General features: G+C 38.6%; 1 protein-coding gene across 2 annotated transcripts in view; it reads left to right on the forward strand.

Annotated features, from left to right (window-relative positions):
- ngfrb (nerve growth factor receptor b) overlaps positions 1-16851 on the forward strand; it is a 48397-nt gene that overhangs the window by 14594 nt on the left and 16952 nt on the right. For both annotated transcript variants that reach the window (XM_065257742.2, XM_065257743.2), the window contains exon 3: positions 7511-7870. In XM_065257742.2, the coding sequence (XP_065113814.2) occupies positions 7511-7870 (360 nt within the window). The remainder of the gene's footprint in view (positions 1-7510; positions 7871-16851) is intronic.

A 16851-nucleotide genomic window follows, 5' to 3' on the forward strand; every position in this document is an offset into this window, starting at 1 on the left:
CCTCTAAAACATCCTGTCCAAGTCGTCCTTGTGTAACACAATCCTACTGTAACCCCGGCACTCTGACATGCAGTAAGGTTTATACACACTGTACAGTTTTAACACATATGGGGGTCCTCTGTCACACTTAAACCCCATTCACACAGACCTCTGGTCCCAGAAAATACCCGTAAAATTGCCAGACAAGCGTCTGTGTGAACAAAAACTCGTTCCGTTAATCTTCTGGGATCGTTGCCGGAAAGAGGACCTAGTAAGATACACGGGTAACCCTCTGTGTGAACAAGAAGCCGCAAGAATGCAGTAATGGGCGTGTCGAAGTGAGGACGCGCGCGTCATCATCACAACACAAGTTATGGTTCAGCTCCTTACAACGAGAGATAACATGCATATAAACATTCAACACGAGAAATGGTGCAAACTAGATTGAAGCAGTTATCAGGAAATGATAAATGAGACGCATAAACAATGACGCACGTGCCGTAGTGAGGACGCGCGTGTCATGGCAACATGAAGTTGGTTCAACTCTTTAAAATGAGGGATTTACAACATTCACTACGAGAAATGTCAGCAAACTGGACTGAAGCAGATATCAGGTAAGTTAGCTTGTTACTTACTGCGTTGAAACGGAGATCATTCAGCAGCATAAAAGAATATCGCGTCACGTGCTCATTTGAGCTATAATAAACGAAAATACCCGCATATCATCACACCAAGATATATCGCCCAGCTCCTCAAAATGCGGGTTTTAAATGCATATAAACAATCACGATGAGAAATGTCTGAAAACTGTATCAAAGCAGAAATCAGGGAGCTTGTCAAATATCCACTCTGAAGCTGAGATCATTCACCAGCATAGAACTGTGCGTTCATGCGCTCCTTTGTAGTCTTATCATAAACAAAAATGCACGCGAGTTGTTTCTGGAGATAGAAATAATATATAATATGCAAACTTCAGACGCTGCGTAGAAGAGAGGGCGGGACTTTCAACAGGTCACGTGTCTTTCCGGACCATCAGATGCCGTGTAATCTTGGCAGTGTGAATGTAAAATAATCTAACTATTCCGGAAAAATCCAGGATTCAAATCCCGTGTATTTTACGGAATTTCTGTGTGAAAAGGGCTTTACAAAGCTCAAACCTCATTCACACAGCACTTTGGTCCCAGAAAATACCCGTAAAATAACTTCTGTTTGAACACAAATATGTCCCGTAAATGTACTGGGATCGCTCCCAGAAAGAGGACCTCGAACATTCCCATAACATTCCCGGAAAACTCTTTGTGTGAACAAGATGCAGAAACAATGCCGTAAGGGGCATGCCATAGTGAGGACGCGCATGTCATCGCAACAAGTTATGGTTCAGCTCTTTAAAATGAAGGATTTACATGCACATTAGTGGAATAAAGCAGAGATCAGGGAGCTCGTCACTATCCACACTGAAGCTGAGATCATTTACCAACATACTAGAACAGTGCGTCACATGTTCCTTTATAGTTTTATCATAAACACGAGAGTGGTTTCTGGAGAGAGAAATAATAGATAATAAGCAAACATCAGATGCAGGACTTTTAATACGTCATGTGTCTTTACGGGATCTTTACAGCATCTTTGTGCGTGTTCACACAGATTCCGGATAATAATTGGCAGTGTGAATCAACCAAAAATCTAACAATCCTGTAGAAATCCCGGATGCATTTTCCGTAATGTCTGTGTGAAAAAAGAGCTATAGTAAGTAAACATCTAGTTGAGAGATCATCACAATATAGTGTTTGTTGATATTACACAGATACAGTCTACTAATACTATAATGACTCCTCTAATTCTGCAGAGACAACATTAATAATGTATTTTAGCATCGAAAACATTTTTAGCACTGAGATAAATGAAAAATAAAATCATCACCGTACTACAATATCAACAGTCCTGTTCTGTTGTTAGCTATGTAAGACTGATGAGCCCCACCCTGTAAATTACAACAACTATATCTGTAGCCCTCAGGGAGATCTACATTCTGTTTACTAACAGTACAATTGTCACAAGTTCGCATTACTTTACCGTCAAAAATTCATGACTCACATTAGCTGCCGTATATAGTTGATTTGATATCTAATTTACCTCTTCATTAAATCTCTATATGCAGGACCTCATTGTTATGACAGGTGTTTAACAGTGTTTGAACTACCCATGAAGTCAAAACAGACATTTCTTATTTTTTTATGGAATATTGCAGTGTAAGTTATTATAAAAAAATAATGTGCCCTCATAAACTTGGAATAATCAAAATTTGAAAATGTACTTCTATCCCTCTTGTGGCAATCCTATTCTGATGACATCAGCTAGGTGGCTTGGGCGGGAGCATCCATTAACCCCCGCCGACTCCAACTGTCAGGCAGCTGCGAGTTTCATTTCTGAATAAGGCCTTGTCCACACAGACACGTGTATTTTTATAACCATGACTTTTTTAATGCAGTTCGGACCTTCGTCCACACGGAAACACATTATCACTTCACTGAATCCGAACATTTTTTAAAACCCATGCCAGGGTGAGGTACAACCAGGGTTTTTGCTTCTGATTAAGGCTTCTGATTGGCCAACGTGGCTTTATGATTAGTGTTATATCACCGTTTGCTGGTGTGGAATGCTCTTGACAGTGCGTGATCGCGTGTTTTTGCGTGTTCATGTAGGCAGAGATTTCTTTTAAACCAGTGGTCTCAAACTCCCGGCCCGCGGGCCATTTGCGGCCCGCCCTCCCCCTCTCTGCGGCCCGCGTGACCTTTCAAAAATATAACATAACCTGGCACGCAGAAAGATTTTCATTCACTTTGTTTTATATTCGTTTGATTTTTTATTTGAACGTTCAAGTGTTCGTTCAAGTGTTCGTTCACATGTCGCGTCTAACAATGCGTTAAAACGAGTCAAAGCATTACTTTCCAAAGAGTTTGGGAGCGGAAGTTGCACTCCGTGGCGTGGATCGTGTCACCCGTTGCTACACAGCCATGAACCGCGCGCTCCGTATGTCGAGGATAACGGAATGAATGATCGGATTTTAATTCCTCAGCTGAACCTCGCATCAATCATATCATTGTCACCATGCGATCAGTTAATCTGGTCGGGACTTTGTAGTGTTTGTCCAGAGAATATTTGTTTGTTATTTCTGGGTGGATATCAGCTGTTACTCAGAGAAGATCGAGCTGCGGTGGGGTTAGTTCACCTCAACTCACAGCATCTAATGGAGACACCGCATACGTAGGGAGGCAGAGCGGTAGATGTAATGCAACACATTTTAAACTACAGATAAGAAAAAAGCCATCAAAGTGCCCAGGTTAAGAAAAGATAAAAGATGAGGAGAGATGTACAGAAGATAAAAGTATGTATACTGATATATAATGAAGTATAATATATTATTATGTAGCTTACTATTCAATTACACATAGAGCAGTATTATTATTTTTTCTGTCCAACTAGCTTATATAACATGGACTACCCATTCAAAAGTTATAGGATCACTTTCACTTATTAATATTTTCCCACATATAATAGAAAATTAATTAAAACTGAAATAACAAAGAACATAATGAAGTCAATACTATGACTGAAAACAATACAAAATAAATCAAAACAGAAACACTGGTGGTAATTTTTTTATACTAGTTAATAAATGTATACAGAAATTGTATTTGTTCATTTAGTGCAAGGTTATAATAGGTCTTTAGTTAAGATAAGGTTAAGAAAAGATTTACTTACTTTTATAAAGTAATGTATATTAAAAAGCTAAAACCACTGCTTATATATTTTCAAGTATTATTATACATTAAATAATAGAAATTAAACATGACATTTACAGAAATATTGTACTTTTTTGAACGTTAAAATAGCTCTGCGGCCCCCCGATGAAATGTCTGTCTTAGAAATGGCCCCAAGCCAGTTTGAGTTTGAGACCCCTGTTTTAAGCCAAGCATGTGTGGAGGGGATTTTTTTTAAACCACATAAACTCTGGTTATAAAAATACCCGTGTCCATGTGGACTAAACTTTTCTATATCCAATCAATTCACAGTGGAAAACACAAGCCAAGCCCACTATTTTTCTCTTACGTGATATTGCGTTTCACTCGGAAATACGTCACACGCGGAAGTAAAGTTAATCGCCACTTCCGGTTCACAGGGACTTTAAAGTCACACTGCAAAAATGACTTTCTTACTTAGTATTTTTGTCTTGTTTTCAGTAAAAATATCAAACAATTTGTAAATCAAGATGTAAGAAAATAAGTCTAAAAAATATACAATTTAAGTGAATGTGTGCTTCACTGCCAATGTTGTAACAACATTTTCTTTTGTCTGGAATTCAGTATTTAAGAAAAAAGTTTTGTTTTTTTTTAGCACAAATTCACATAAATTTGATGTTATTTTTTGTCTAAAACTAGACTTATTTTCTTAGGTAATTTTGCTCATCAAGAAAATACATCTTGATTTAAGAATATTTAGATATTTGTACTAAAAACGAAACAAGAATACCATGGCTTATTTTTAGAAACTGAAAATGTTATTGATTGAAGTTTGTAGTTTTGTGTATGAGTGAGTTATTCTACACTGCTCAGCTTGTAGATTGTAACTTGAATACACTTGCAGTGTTAAAATGTGAATGTTTGTATCACATCAGAGTAACAGATCAGAGTTTAACTTCAGGGTACTCTTGTGATCTTGTGATGAATGAAGTTCTTGTTTCTGTTTACTGAATGCTACACGTATGCACCTGACTGTTTGATATTTTTAAAGTATCATATGTTTTGTTTCTGATTTTATCAAGTACAGATTTATTTTAATCTTCAGCTATTCCTGCTTGAAATTGAACAATATATTTGCCAGACTGCTCTTATTTGGGTATTTTGAAATTGTTTACATCAAAATGTTTCCATAGCCTGTCGGTGTATGGGTTAGTTTTATACACCATTATCTAAATGTTAGTATGCCCACAAAATCTGATATCAAGTGATCATTTTGTTTGTACTGTAGGTCAAAATTGCATTTAAACATATGTTAAATTAACTGATACATTTTATTTTTAAAAACTGTATTTTAAGACTTTTCCAATTAATGCAGTTATCAATATAGAGGAAACAAACTGTATCAAAAAGTGAACTGGCTGTGTTAACAAAAAGGCGGGACTACTAACCCTACAATTTATTGAGTGCCTTTGATCTTTTTAATTATTTTTTCAAGTGGTCTTCCTTCTCTGTGTACTCTCTCTGTACCCACCAGTTCATACGAATTTTAAAAGACTGTGCTGTCATTGTAGCTTTTTTGGATATTGATAAACAGAAGCCATTGACAGAATCTTACGTGAGCACTTTACTGTACTAATGTTGATTTACACACACACTCTCATACTGTACAGTTCAAAATATTGTACACACACACACACACACAGGCCGTCTGTTTTAATGCACAGACATGCATTATTGATGGCTGGCATTATGCTAATGGATCTCAGAGAACAAAGATGAGAAGAGCAGACGAGTTTCATCTGCAGGAAATGCACAGATTACCCATCACCCCATCTCCTAAATAAAGCCCCTTATAACAAGCCCCCTAGAAGCCAACACATTACCCCCTTATCATTAGGACCATTAGCAACACCAGCACACAGGGGAGTAAGAGAAGCCCTAATGGGTGCGACTCTATTTGTCCAGAACAAAGACATAATAACATCTCATCCAATTTGATGCATAGATCTAAAGATACGAATGACATTAGCCTGTTATCTATCTTTCTTCCTTACTCTCTGTCAGGTCACTTTTTGAATACCCCACCAATGGCATATTTTATACTGAGAGACCTGATATGGTGTGGGATATGGGGGGCAAAGTGCATGGGGGCTGGTTACAAAGATTGTGGTGTCTCTCTCACACACACATGCACTCATAGACAAAATAGCTTCTTGAATAATTTATTGATAGCTAGACTTCTATCCTATCCACTAATATATCTGAATACAGGACAGAGGATTGGAATATAATACCATAAGCTTGGAGCATTTATATTTTTTCTCTCCTCTATTTGCAATATTAATATTGTAATTTATTATTACTCTGCAGCCCATAGATGCTAAACATACATACGTACTCTGCAACCCTTAGATTCTCAAAATATAATTCAGTACAACATACATTGATTTTTCAATGGCTTTCCATCGGCTTATGTTTCAGGGATACGGTAAATGATGTTTTACAAAGTTGACTACTCATGGAAAAATGGCTAATGGTAACAAGCAAATGCTATACAAGCAAACAAGCAAATATTATTGCCTTGCACAACATTCAGTTAATATTTGTTTTCATATGTGCACTGTAACTATCTTGGACAATTGAAGAGCTCAGATGCAAAAGCTGCTAAACGGCACCTTAGTCAGAAATGAGATTATGATTATGATATTATAGGTTGAATAATATGAATACATTAACCGCCACATAGATTTTTCAGCAACGCCCTCTAAGAGCGTGTTCACATTTTCTTAACCAAACCTCGTCCAAGTGTGTTTGACCGTCAAAGCCTGATTTGTTTGACTAGTGTGATAGTTCTGTACCGTGTCCAAGCGCAGTTTGGTTAATTGCGCCCTGGCCGGCTTGAAGAGGTGGGCTTGGTTAACTTGGGCTCAGGCGCGGGACGAGTTCTCTCCTTGTCAAGGAGAGAACAGCGCCCCCTAATGTGTGCTTAATTTTCTTCAGTTTTACATTCTGAATTCTGACTTTAAAGGCGCTTTAAGCGAATCTGTGTGACTTCACTTCTTGTTGACGTTCGAAGTGTTGTCAAACAAAACGGAGGGTAGCTAACTCTTCTCTTCCGTGTTTTCTGAAAAAGTTCTGAACGTGCCCAACCCCCACTCCTAAATCCTTCTTGTCGTTTATTGGCTGGAACACTTTGTTATGTTTTGTGGTGGTAGGTTTGACCACTTTGTTTTTGTTGCAGTTTGAGGAGCCTGTGCTGTCTACAGAGACTGCGTTTTACAGGGTGTTCAGAGGACAGCCAGCTAGCAGATAGTGAGATGTTTACTGTATGAAACAAAACATGTCTTATGTCCTAAAACGTGTGAATTTGCTTAAAGCACCTTTAATCATCTGCAATGTTTCTAGCTGCATCTTTACTGATTTTGCAACTGTTTACCATGTCTGAAGTGTAGGTGTTTGCCAATTTACTTAGAGGGTTTTACTAAGAAAGACAGTCACCAATGAAAGTGACATTTGAAAAAAAGGCATTTTAATTACTGACTAATAACATTTGCATTGCAATTAAGGTGAAATTACTGATCCAAAACATAAGAGCCTGATAAAAATGCTCATTTTCAAGAAAACATGACTCTTCTATAATAAATCCCTTACAGTTTGTGTAAACATAATGAAGACTATTAGCAAATCTTAATTGGAAAACATGGTCAGAAAACTTTGGTGATATCATTGTCAGAAATATAAAACCACAATTTTTATGTGTTTTTAAAAACATTGTCTTTTTTCACTTTCAGGCGAGACGTTCTCTGAGAACTTCAGCCACCAAGAGCAATGCCAGCCATGCACATCCTGTTCCGAACGCATGCGGATGTTGACACCCTGCACCGACTCCAACGACGCTTACTGCGTCTGCAACTATGGCTTCTTTTTAAGCAGTGTCACAAGCCGCTGCGAGCCCTGTACAGTGTGTCCTGTGGGTCAGGGGGTGCTTTCGCGCTGTAACTATGACCGCGACACCATATGTGAGGAGTGCATGGATGAAACGTTCTCAGATCAGGAAACATCTCTTGACCCGTGCATGCCCTGCACAGTCTGTGAGCAGCCCGATATAGAGCTGAAAAGCTGCACTCCTGTCAGCGATGCTGTCTGCCAAGGTAGGAGCCAAAATTTTAAATGCAAGTTGCAAATGGGTAATAAGGTGGGTTGCCTCAAACTGAGCCATGTGACAAATAGCTCACCCTGTTGTTAGTTGTCATCATTGTCTAAGTCTGTGTAATGCTTGCTCGAGCAAAAGTTATTGCCGTGATGCTACTGTAGAGGTGTTTCAGGCAGCTTTTGCATGCTGTGTGTAAGGGTGCCAGGGCGTGCTGGGTGGTTGCTAGGGCAGTGCTACTATAGGCGTTAAGGCCAATCTGTTAATGCCAATCTTGTACAGTTTCAAGTGATCATAACAATATACATTTTTCAAAGACTAAAATTAAATGATGAAAGAATGAGGGCGAGTTACAACCAGCTTTCATATGCATTTATATGTTGCATGAAATAATCATAGAGCAATAGAGAGCCTGCCTTATCCTTTACAACCTAGCATACAGAACTGGCCTGCAAGATGAAGAATTATTATGTGCAAATAGCTTTCTGCACACATGCTGCGGATGTGTTTACAATGCGGCACATCTTCCAATACACAACACAAGATTTAATATCTAATGCCATGTATACACTGCATGACTGAGGCTCATCCTTTTATGTTTTAAGTTTGCAACAAGAAGATCGTAGCCAGCTGGCAGCACGTATATCATGCCGCTTCTGTTGTCGGCACACTTCTGAAGCATGCTTCAACTAGTTGCAGACGCTGTAATAAATTTCAGTCTGATTTGAGATCTTTCCTACTAAATTAACATGCTGCTAAGTTTACTTGTTTAAACTGGTTTTATGTCATAAGTTTAGATACAGTGTTTACCAGTAAAACTTACAGTGGCTGCTGAAGATTTTAACCAGCATGGCTTTTCCAGTTAACCTCCTTGACCGTTTAAGTATTGCTGAAAGATTTTTGGAATGTAGAACACGTAGCCTGCAAATAGTTGTGTAAAGTGCACACCAACAACACTCTCTAAACCTCCAAAAGATTCAAACAGAATCTGGCTTTTGTTCCACGTTTGATCATTAGCAGGTATAATGTTAAGAGAATAAAGCTTTGTAGACTATCCGAAAAAAAATCAAATAATGGTCCTGAGCTGTCACTGGGGCAGTACCCTTTGAAAAGATCCTAATATTTACCATTAAAAAGCAACTATGTTCCAACTCACACTTTTACATTTCCTTTGGTGTGTAAGCAAAAGGTACAAACCCCAAAGTAAGCGATGATGTGAGTTATCATTTCCAACGAAAATCTCTTTTCTTGGACAACAACAAACACACGGATTGTAGGCAACAGTTTACTTCCTGGGATTGGGGATGTAGACAAGACCGACACGTTTTCATAATTCCTCTCGCTTCGGACTCACAACCTGTAAGTTAACTCCTGTCAGCATTGCATTGTCACCGAATCTTTCAAACATGGTAAGGAGCGTCACATTTCCGGCTGACGTCAGAGGTATTCAGGCAAATCACAATGTACAGATTCAGGGACACAGCGCTTTTCAGATCGATAAGTTTTGTACAAAATTAATGCAATGCATTTAAGGGAAAGTAGAATATCTGGAGCTACAAAAATGTACGGTATTTGGAAAATAATGTGTTTTTTAACCATTTTCCATGCGAACACATTGTATTTAAACCAAATACACAAAATAACGTTGTTTTTTAGCAATGAAATAGATGCACTTAGTACAAATATGTACCTTTTGTGGTACAAATATGCACTCTTTGGCAACAATAGAAATCTCTGCTGTAGTAAAATAAACTCTTTAGGTGCAGTAGTGTAATTTTGAAGGCTAGGGACCATTTTTTCAGCCCAGGTTCTGCCCTAAAAGAGGGGTACAACAGAGTTTTGTATTGGGGCAGAAATGCAAGCCTGTACAAGAAAAAATGAAAACAAAATAGTTGTAAGGAGACTTTAGGTGGTCCTCATTTAAAAACAGGTCAACAGCTTAGGGTAAGGATTCAGTTTAGGGGTAGTGTTCAACTGGACAAAGAAAGTAAAATGAGTACCTTTTGGCCAGTCCTCACTTTTTGGCATCCATTAAAAGGGCTGTTTAGAGGTAAAGACTTGAATTTTGGGTTTGGTTTAGAATTGGGTTATGGATGGGGTTAGGGTAAGGGTTATGGTAGGCACGAATGGCACTTTTCCATTGCATAGTACCCCATGATTTGGTTTGGGTCAGGTCGAGTCAGCTCACCTCACATTGGCGTGGTTAGCTTTTCCAACGAGTTTAGTAACACTTTGCAGTGGTAGGGATTATAGGTGTGTTGTTATATTTGCCCTGCCTACTGCTGTGGCATTATACAAGTGAGAGCGTTGTTGTAATACAACCCCATACATTTATTTATTTCTCAGTCCGCCATAAAAACAAAATTGGCCACCACAAATAGATGTTTGGACATCGCGTTTATCACCACCTCTGTCTCACATGACAGTTTCTGTACAAACACCCGTGGCGTCAGTCGATGGCGCTCAGCTGAGCCTCATTGAAGATGCATTTAAGCATATAATGCTGACGTGCTCGTCAGCAAGTCTGGAAAAAAACTGGTATGGTGTCCGTGATTCTCAACCTGTGGATGTTTTTTATTGCTAAAAGGGAGTTTGGGAACTTATAGCAGAGCACAGATGACAACTTGTTTGCTCCAGACAGCACAAGCTAGCAATAATGTAAAGCTAATCTTTACCTTATAGCCAGGGGTTAAATTGGGATTTGTTATGTGGGGGGGCTCTGCGGGGAGGGGTACTTCAAGGGGTAATATGTTTAATACTGATGATAGCAAAGCCACTGGTGTGTTTCAATGACATTCTGGACCTCTGATAGGATTTGATAAGTTTCAGCTTTAAAGCTGTGCCAGAGGTTGACCCAAAATATTTTAAAAAGAGCTTCTGAATTTTAAATGATGCAAATCTATGAGTTTGACACCCTATATCCATTTGTTCCACATGTCATTATGCACAATTGATCAAACTTTAAAGGAAGTTAAAAGAATCAACCTCCTTGAATAATTCTAGGCATAAGATAGGCTACCCCAAAATACTCAATTAACAAGAAAAGGTACAACACACAGTACTGTATCAGCAACATGTCTTATAAATTAGCCATAGAGATTCCTTATGCTGGTCAGCAGCTAAAACAATCATATAGTTAGGTTTGATTTGTGTAATCAAAATACATTGTTTTATTAAACTATACAATGAGTTATATCCAGTGTTATCCTTAACATAATGTAATTAAATGAGTGACATACATACTTTAATCCTTTACACGTTTCTAGTCTTCTATGAAGTTTTCTCGACGTGGGCACCATTCTTACCTCTGTCTCTCTCTCTCTCTCTCTCTCTCTCTCTCTCTCTCTCTCTCTCTCTCTCTCTCTCTCTCTCTGTCTCTCTCTCGGTCTCTCTCGTCAAATTATCCTGCGTGAGAGCGCGTTCTTGAAGTTCTCAGTTTTTTCGCTTGAATTGCATAACTTGCGCGAAGACGCATTTAAAGGGAAAAGCGCGTGTTTTTGCGGCAATTGCATTGACTTTGTATGTAATCTGCTCGCGCAAATCGTTGAACTTGCGTTGGTGAGTATACCCCATAATGAATGAAAACGCATTATTCCCTTCGCGTCAGTGCACACGCACCATCGCAGCGAGTACCAGGCAAGAGCAGAGTGCGACCTTCAGCCTATGTGCCGGGGCTTAGCCCCGGACGGCCCCGGCCCAATTTAAACCCTGCTTATAGCGATGACGCCGGTAGTGACGATTCCCTCAGACCAATCAGTGATCTACAGTGTTTTCACGTTACGTTTGGTATCAGGTCGGATTGCTTGGAACCCTAACCGAGGTGGTACAAAAAAAGTATCGGGTACCACGTACTGCACCCAGTGGAAAAGCTCCCAAAAGTAAGCTGACCCGACCCAAACCAAACCGTGGCTTATACTACAAATCAAATATTAAAGTGTGGCAATGTGAACACAAATCCAGTTACAGTTTGGAGTGTTTAAAGGGACATGAACCAAAATAAAACTTATATAAAAATTGCTTTCCAATGAGATGTCAGTTGTTAATTTAAGTCTTAGGGCGCACTCACTAGGGGTGGGCGATAAACCAGTAGATACAGTCTGATAAACCAGTAGAAATTTGTCAACCGATAGAGATTTTGTACTGTTGTCTCTATGGAGGTTATGCGCTCACGTCACGTTGCTGTGTGCATGTTCACAGTAACATTTGTACACATATTTAAAGGCACACCATGGAACTTTTTGGCCATTAGGGAGTGCTAGACGTGCATTCTTCACGTCTAGCTCCCCTAGAGGCCACAAGCACCGCAGCACTGTCGCAAAGGAAAAAAGAAAACTATTTAGGTCACAAAATGTGCCTTCCAGCATGTCATATGAATATAATTTCATGGGTTTTATTTTATTTCAAATGCCAAAAGATCCTGTAGCTCACGTTTTCAAGCCAGTTGTAACGGTGGTCGCTTGGTTAAAGTTTATATTTTAAAAAATTGCCTTAAAGGGGAATCGAACTGGGCTCGCCCGTGTCGTAGGTCCATGACGCTACCACGGCACCACAGTGTCATGTGATATAAGTCTCTCTCTTAACTCTCCAAGTAGGCTCCAGTAAAATTTACGTAAAAAACAGGCTATGGTAGACATGTCATTCAACATATTTTAAGTCGATCTAATATCCCAAGGGGCTTGAAAAATATATTATGAAGGTTGAAAAACTACAAAGTGTCACTTTAATCAGCACAGTTTATAAACAAGTGATTTTAAGCCATTGATACAAAAACAATGGTGCTACATGCGTGCACTGTTTCTGTGTGAGAGGAGCGCACAAGTCACGCATCTGCTGCTCTTTAAGTTTGTGAGAATTTTTGCTGCTTTTTTGCCATAAATTCATATATGCATCAAAACTCCTGTCTTTGCAAGTATCCTCATAAACACGACCATTTAGATCTTAAAGGTATAGCGGACGATTTCCCCAAATTTTTGAAAATAACCGCCCCTCCAAATGCACATGTGCAACACTCTACCTGCTCCAGAGAGGGAACGCCTATTAAATGCAGACCCGCCGCTCCCATAACGCGCATCACGCGCTGTGCGTGGGGCACCACGTGCTGAGAGGGCACCAAAAATAATAGCCTAATGAAAAAAAATTATAATGCTGAAATTATTTCATTAGCCTATAGAAATGTTATTAGGCACTTTTTATCCATGTATATGTTACAAAAAAAGGGGGAACGAGATAATAAAATTGCTCTAGTCTAGAAAGTATGCCCCCCAGCCTTTGATAGTCTGTGCCGGTTGATCGCGCGGGCGCCTGACGAAGTTTGACAGAGACCGTATCTCAATGCGAAGGCTGCAGCCTCCAGAGGTCGCATTTCTAGGCTGCATACGTCATCAAAACGTTCTTATTTTGTAATATTAACGATTATAAAGTTGACTATTATTCTTAGTTAATCGTAAATTGTTGTAATATGCTTATGACTTGCTAATGTAATGTTCAGGTAACTGAAATAAACCAGGCTTGATGACGTATGCAGCCTGCATATGCGACCTTGCACAGGCTGCAGCCTTCGGATTGAGAAACGGACAGTCAGTAGGCAACTTTTGGAAATGGCCCGAAAAGACAGCAGGAGTCAGGATCGGAAAAAATAAAAAAAGAAGAAACTGCGGGATGATGCCCGTGCATCACTTGCAGGTAAGTCCATCATGTTTAATCATTCCAAAATAAGGGAAATGCGCATGGGCTGCAGCTGCTGCTACTAGTAATGCGCCTCGAACTTGCTGTGCTGACATTAATGTTAGCAAACTATGTTGTTATAATTTATAATCTCAGTGCAAGCTAAATTGAGATTTTACTGTAAAACATTACCTATGCATATGCATTTTACAAATAACTGACGTCAGCTGTTACTGTACTTTCTTTACTACGTTTCTTTAGATATTGAGCAGTAGTTTATTTTGTGGTTTATTATTTTGGTGGTTAAGACTTTCTCAGTAAAAGTTAATGTTAGCAGTCAGTGCACATGCTAGGCTAACAATTCCTGACTGTTAAATATATATAAATATAAAACGTCATTATGATATGAAGCAAACTTACTGTGACACTTAGTTCTCTGAATCATTGTTTTATTTAAGAATATTGAGTATTCTTGTTTACTTATTGATGTTTATTAAATGTAATTTATTTAAAGTGACATTGTACTTGGGAAAATTATTTTGATAATTTAAGTTTGGTAATTTTTTTCTATTTTGCTATTCTATAAAAGTTTGCACTTTCAAATGTGTAGCCTAATGTGTGTTGGCTAAAGCTGTGAAGATTTTACTTTCTGCTATTATGTTATATGTTTGGTAATAAAAAATTAAACTGGCAAAAAGAAAGTTTTTTTGTCAGGGTCGGGGTGGAGGGCATTAAAAATTGAATTATGCTTAGGGCACCAAAATGGCTAGCAGCGGCACTGATTAAATGCGTGCACGAGAGAGAGCAAACAGGAGCCTAGTTCTTCTCTTCTCTCTGTTTACAAGTTGTTTTCTGCATGTTTACCGTGTCTGTGCGGTTTGTGACTTGTGCCAGGGCTAGCATCGCTAATCATAGCTTACATCAACTTTTACTAGCAGTGATTTTAAATGGATTTCTACAAATAGCACTTTACCTGTCGAGTAGAAACTTCGCGACTGAGGCTTCAGCGGGAAGCCCAACCTGTGCTTTTAGCGCACACCAGAGTGTGAAAAATTCTCCCAAAAACACTCTGGTCTTGTTTCTTCCTTCAGAGGCCTTTCTCTTCTTATCATACAATTCGTAGACAATGTTTCTATTGCGGCCCTCAGACATTTTGAAAAAACACGGTGAGAACGCGAGCTTTAATGAATTGTTGAAACCGTAGCCCACCACATATATACACCGTTTGGTGCACGATGACACACAACCCTCTCATCATATTGCTTAGTGGTTGCGTGTGTGGGGCAATTGACTTCTCTCCTTTTGAATCAGGCTTAGGCGCGATTGCGCTCACACTATAGCCTTTCGCCCCTGAGCCCAAGTAAACTGCGCTCCCGCCCACCACTACAAGCTGTCCAGAGTGCAAATAACCAAACCACGGTTGGGCACGGTACAGAGCAATCACACTAGTCAAACGAACCAGGCTTTGGGGGTCAAACGTGCCCGGGCGCGGTTTGGTTTGCATGTGTGAGTGCGCCTTAAGGGACAGATTTACTAACAGCTTGCGCCAGCTCAAATGACTTTTTGGTTAAAAATACGGTCAGGATTTACTAAAGACACACAGTCAAAAATTAGCGCTGAAAAGGTATGAAGTTGTTTTTGTGACTGACATTATTGCATATGCATTTGTAAGAGTTTCCCTTTCAGACGCTAAATTTATAGGAGGAGAGTATTTAAATGAATCACGTCATTTAATTTACAAAAATTTGTGCTCGTCAATTTACAAGCATTTGGGCTATTATTTAATTTAATTTATTTGACAGGGACAGTGCATGGCACTCAGCCATACCAGAATTAGCTACAAGCTAAATTTCATCTGTTGTCCCTGAACAAGAAACACATATAAATATACCATAAAACATTATCACACAATGCCTAAAAAAACAGAAGAGATTGTAATACATACTCAGAAATTAAAGTTTATTATTAATTATTAAAAGACTAACTTTTTTATAGTTTGCACTGTGAATGATAACGTAACGCCCTCAATAAAAATTATTAGTTAAGCCCGATTTATAGTCTTGCGTAAGCTCTACTCTGTAGCTACACCATAGGTTATTCGTAGCCTGTGCGTAGCTCTGCGTCAGTTCTACGCGGACGGCAAGCGCTGTGACTGGTCCACCAGAACCCCTCCCGTCAGATAAAATAAAGTCTCATAATTGAATTATAAGTGTTATGTGTATGTATTGCATGTAAACACATTTTAAATGCAGTAAAACAATAGAGCTTTAATGTTTAAGTGGGTTTGCACAGTTTCAGATATGGTCTGAAGGCTTTGTTTGAATCGCTAACTTTTAAATATGAGTGATATAAAAAGTATTGCATGTACTAGCAAAAAAATACTGACAATGTGACACTCTTTTACTATTTGAGTTGGTCTGGAAGTTAGCAAACCCCAATATTTGTTGAATATGGTTAAACTTGGTCCTTTAGTTATTGACCTTATACAGTTTATTTTATATAATCCTAATTAACATTCATTAGACATTAGTTATGTAGCTTGTAAGAGTTTTTTCATTACATGGTTAGGCCTGTGAAGTTTATCTGTGTGCAGATCAACATGAGGTTTGCTCTGACCTCGTCTGACCTCTGGTTGAAGGTGAGAGGTCAGGGGTCACAAGTGATTGTAGTTAATTTGTTTTATAAACATAAAATAAATGATAAAAGCAGTAAGTAAAATGTCCTTGTTCACTGCAAACCAATGTGGCATCAATTTCAGATAAAAAAACCTATATTAAACTGAGAGACATAAAGAGACAGACTGATATGTAAAGTAATGTGAGATATTTGGATTAGAAATGCATTTGTATTTCTGAGATGTAATTGGAGATTAACCGCTTGTGAGGCCATATCTGTTAGTTGGAAAGCCAGCAAGCCAGCATGGCAGTGGCGTGTAATGTCATTATTAAAAGCATGAACAGTAGCTGAGTTTCCATCACACTGATTTTACGCACATTCTGAAGTATTACATAAGCAGTGCGTGGTGGAAACATTTGATCACATTTAATTTTTACTTTTTTGTAATTTTTAATGGTGATTTTTATAACTGTAATAAATCCATTCTCGCACTCTTAAAGGGATAGCTCACCCAAAAATAAAAAAATATGTCCTTACATTTTTCTAAACCTGCATAAGTTTCTTTATTTTGTTGAACACATTTTGTTTAATAATGGTTACTACACAATTGACTGCACTATAGACGTCAATAGGTGCATTTTTACAGGTGTTTATACCGTAAATGAGCAAAAAAAATGTATAATGCTCTTATATAATGCTCTT

Source organism: Paramisgurnus dabryanus, chromosome 1, assembly GCF_030506205.2.
Source record: "Paramisgurnus dabryanus chromosome 1, PD_genome_1.1, whole genome shotgun sequence".
In the NCBI taxonomy this organism is placed as follows: domain Eukaryota; kingdom Metazoa; phylum Chordata; class Actinopteri; order Cypriniformes; family Cobitidae; genus Paramisgurnus; species Paramisgurnus dabryanus.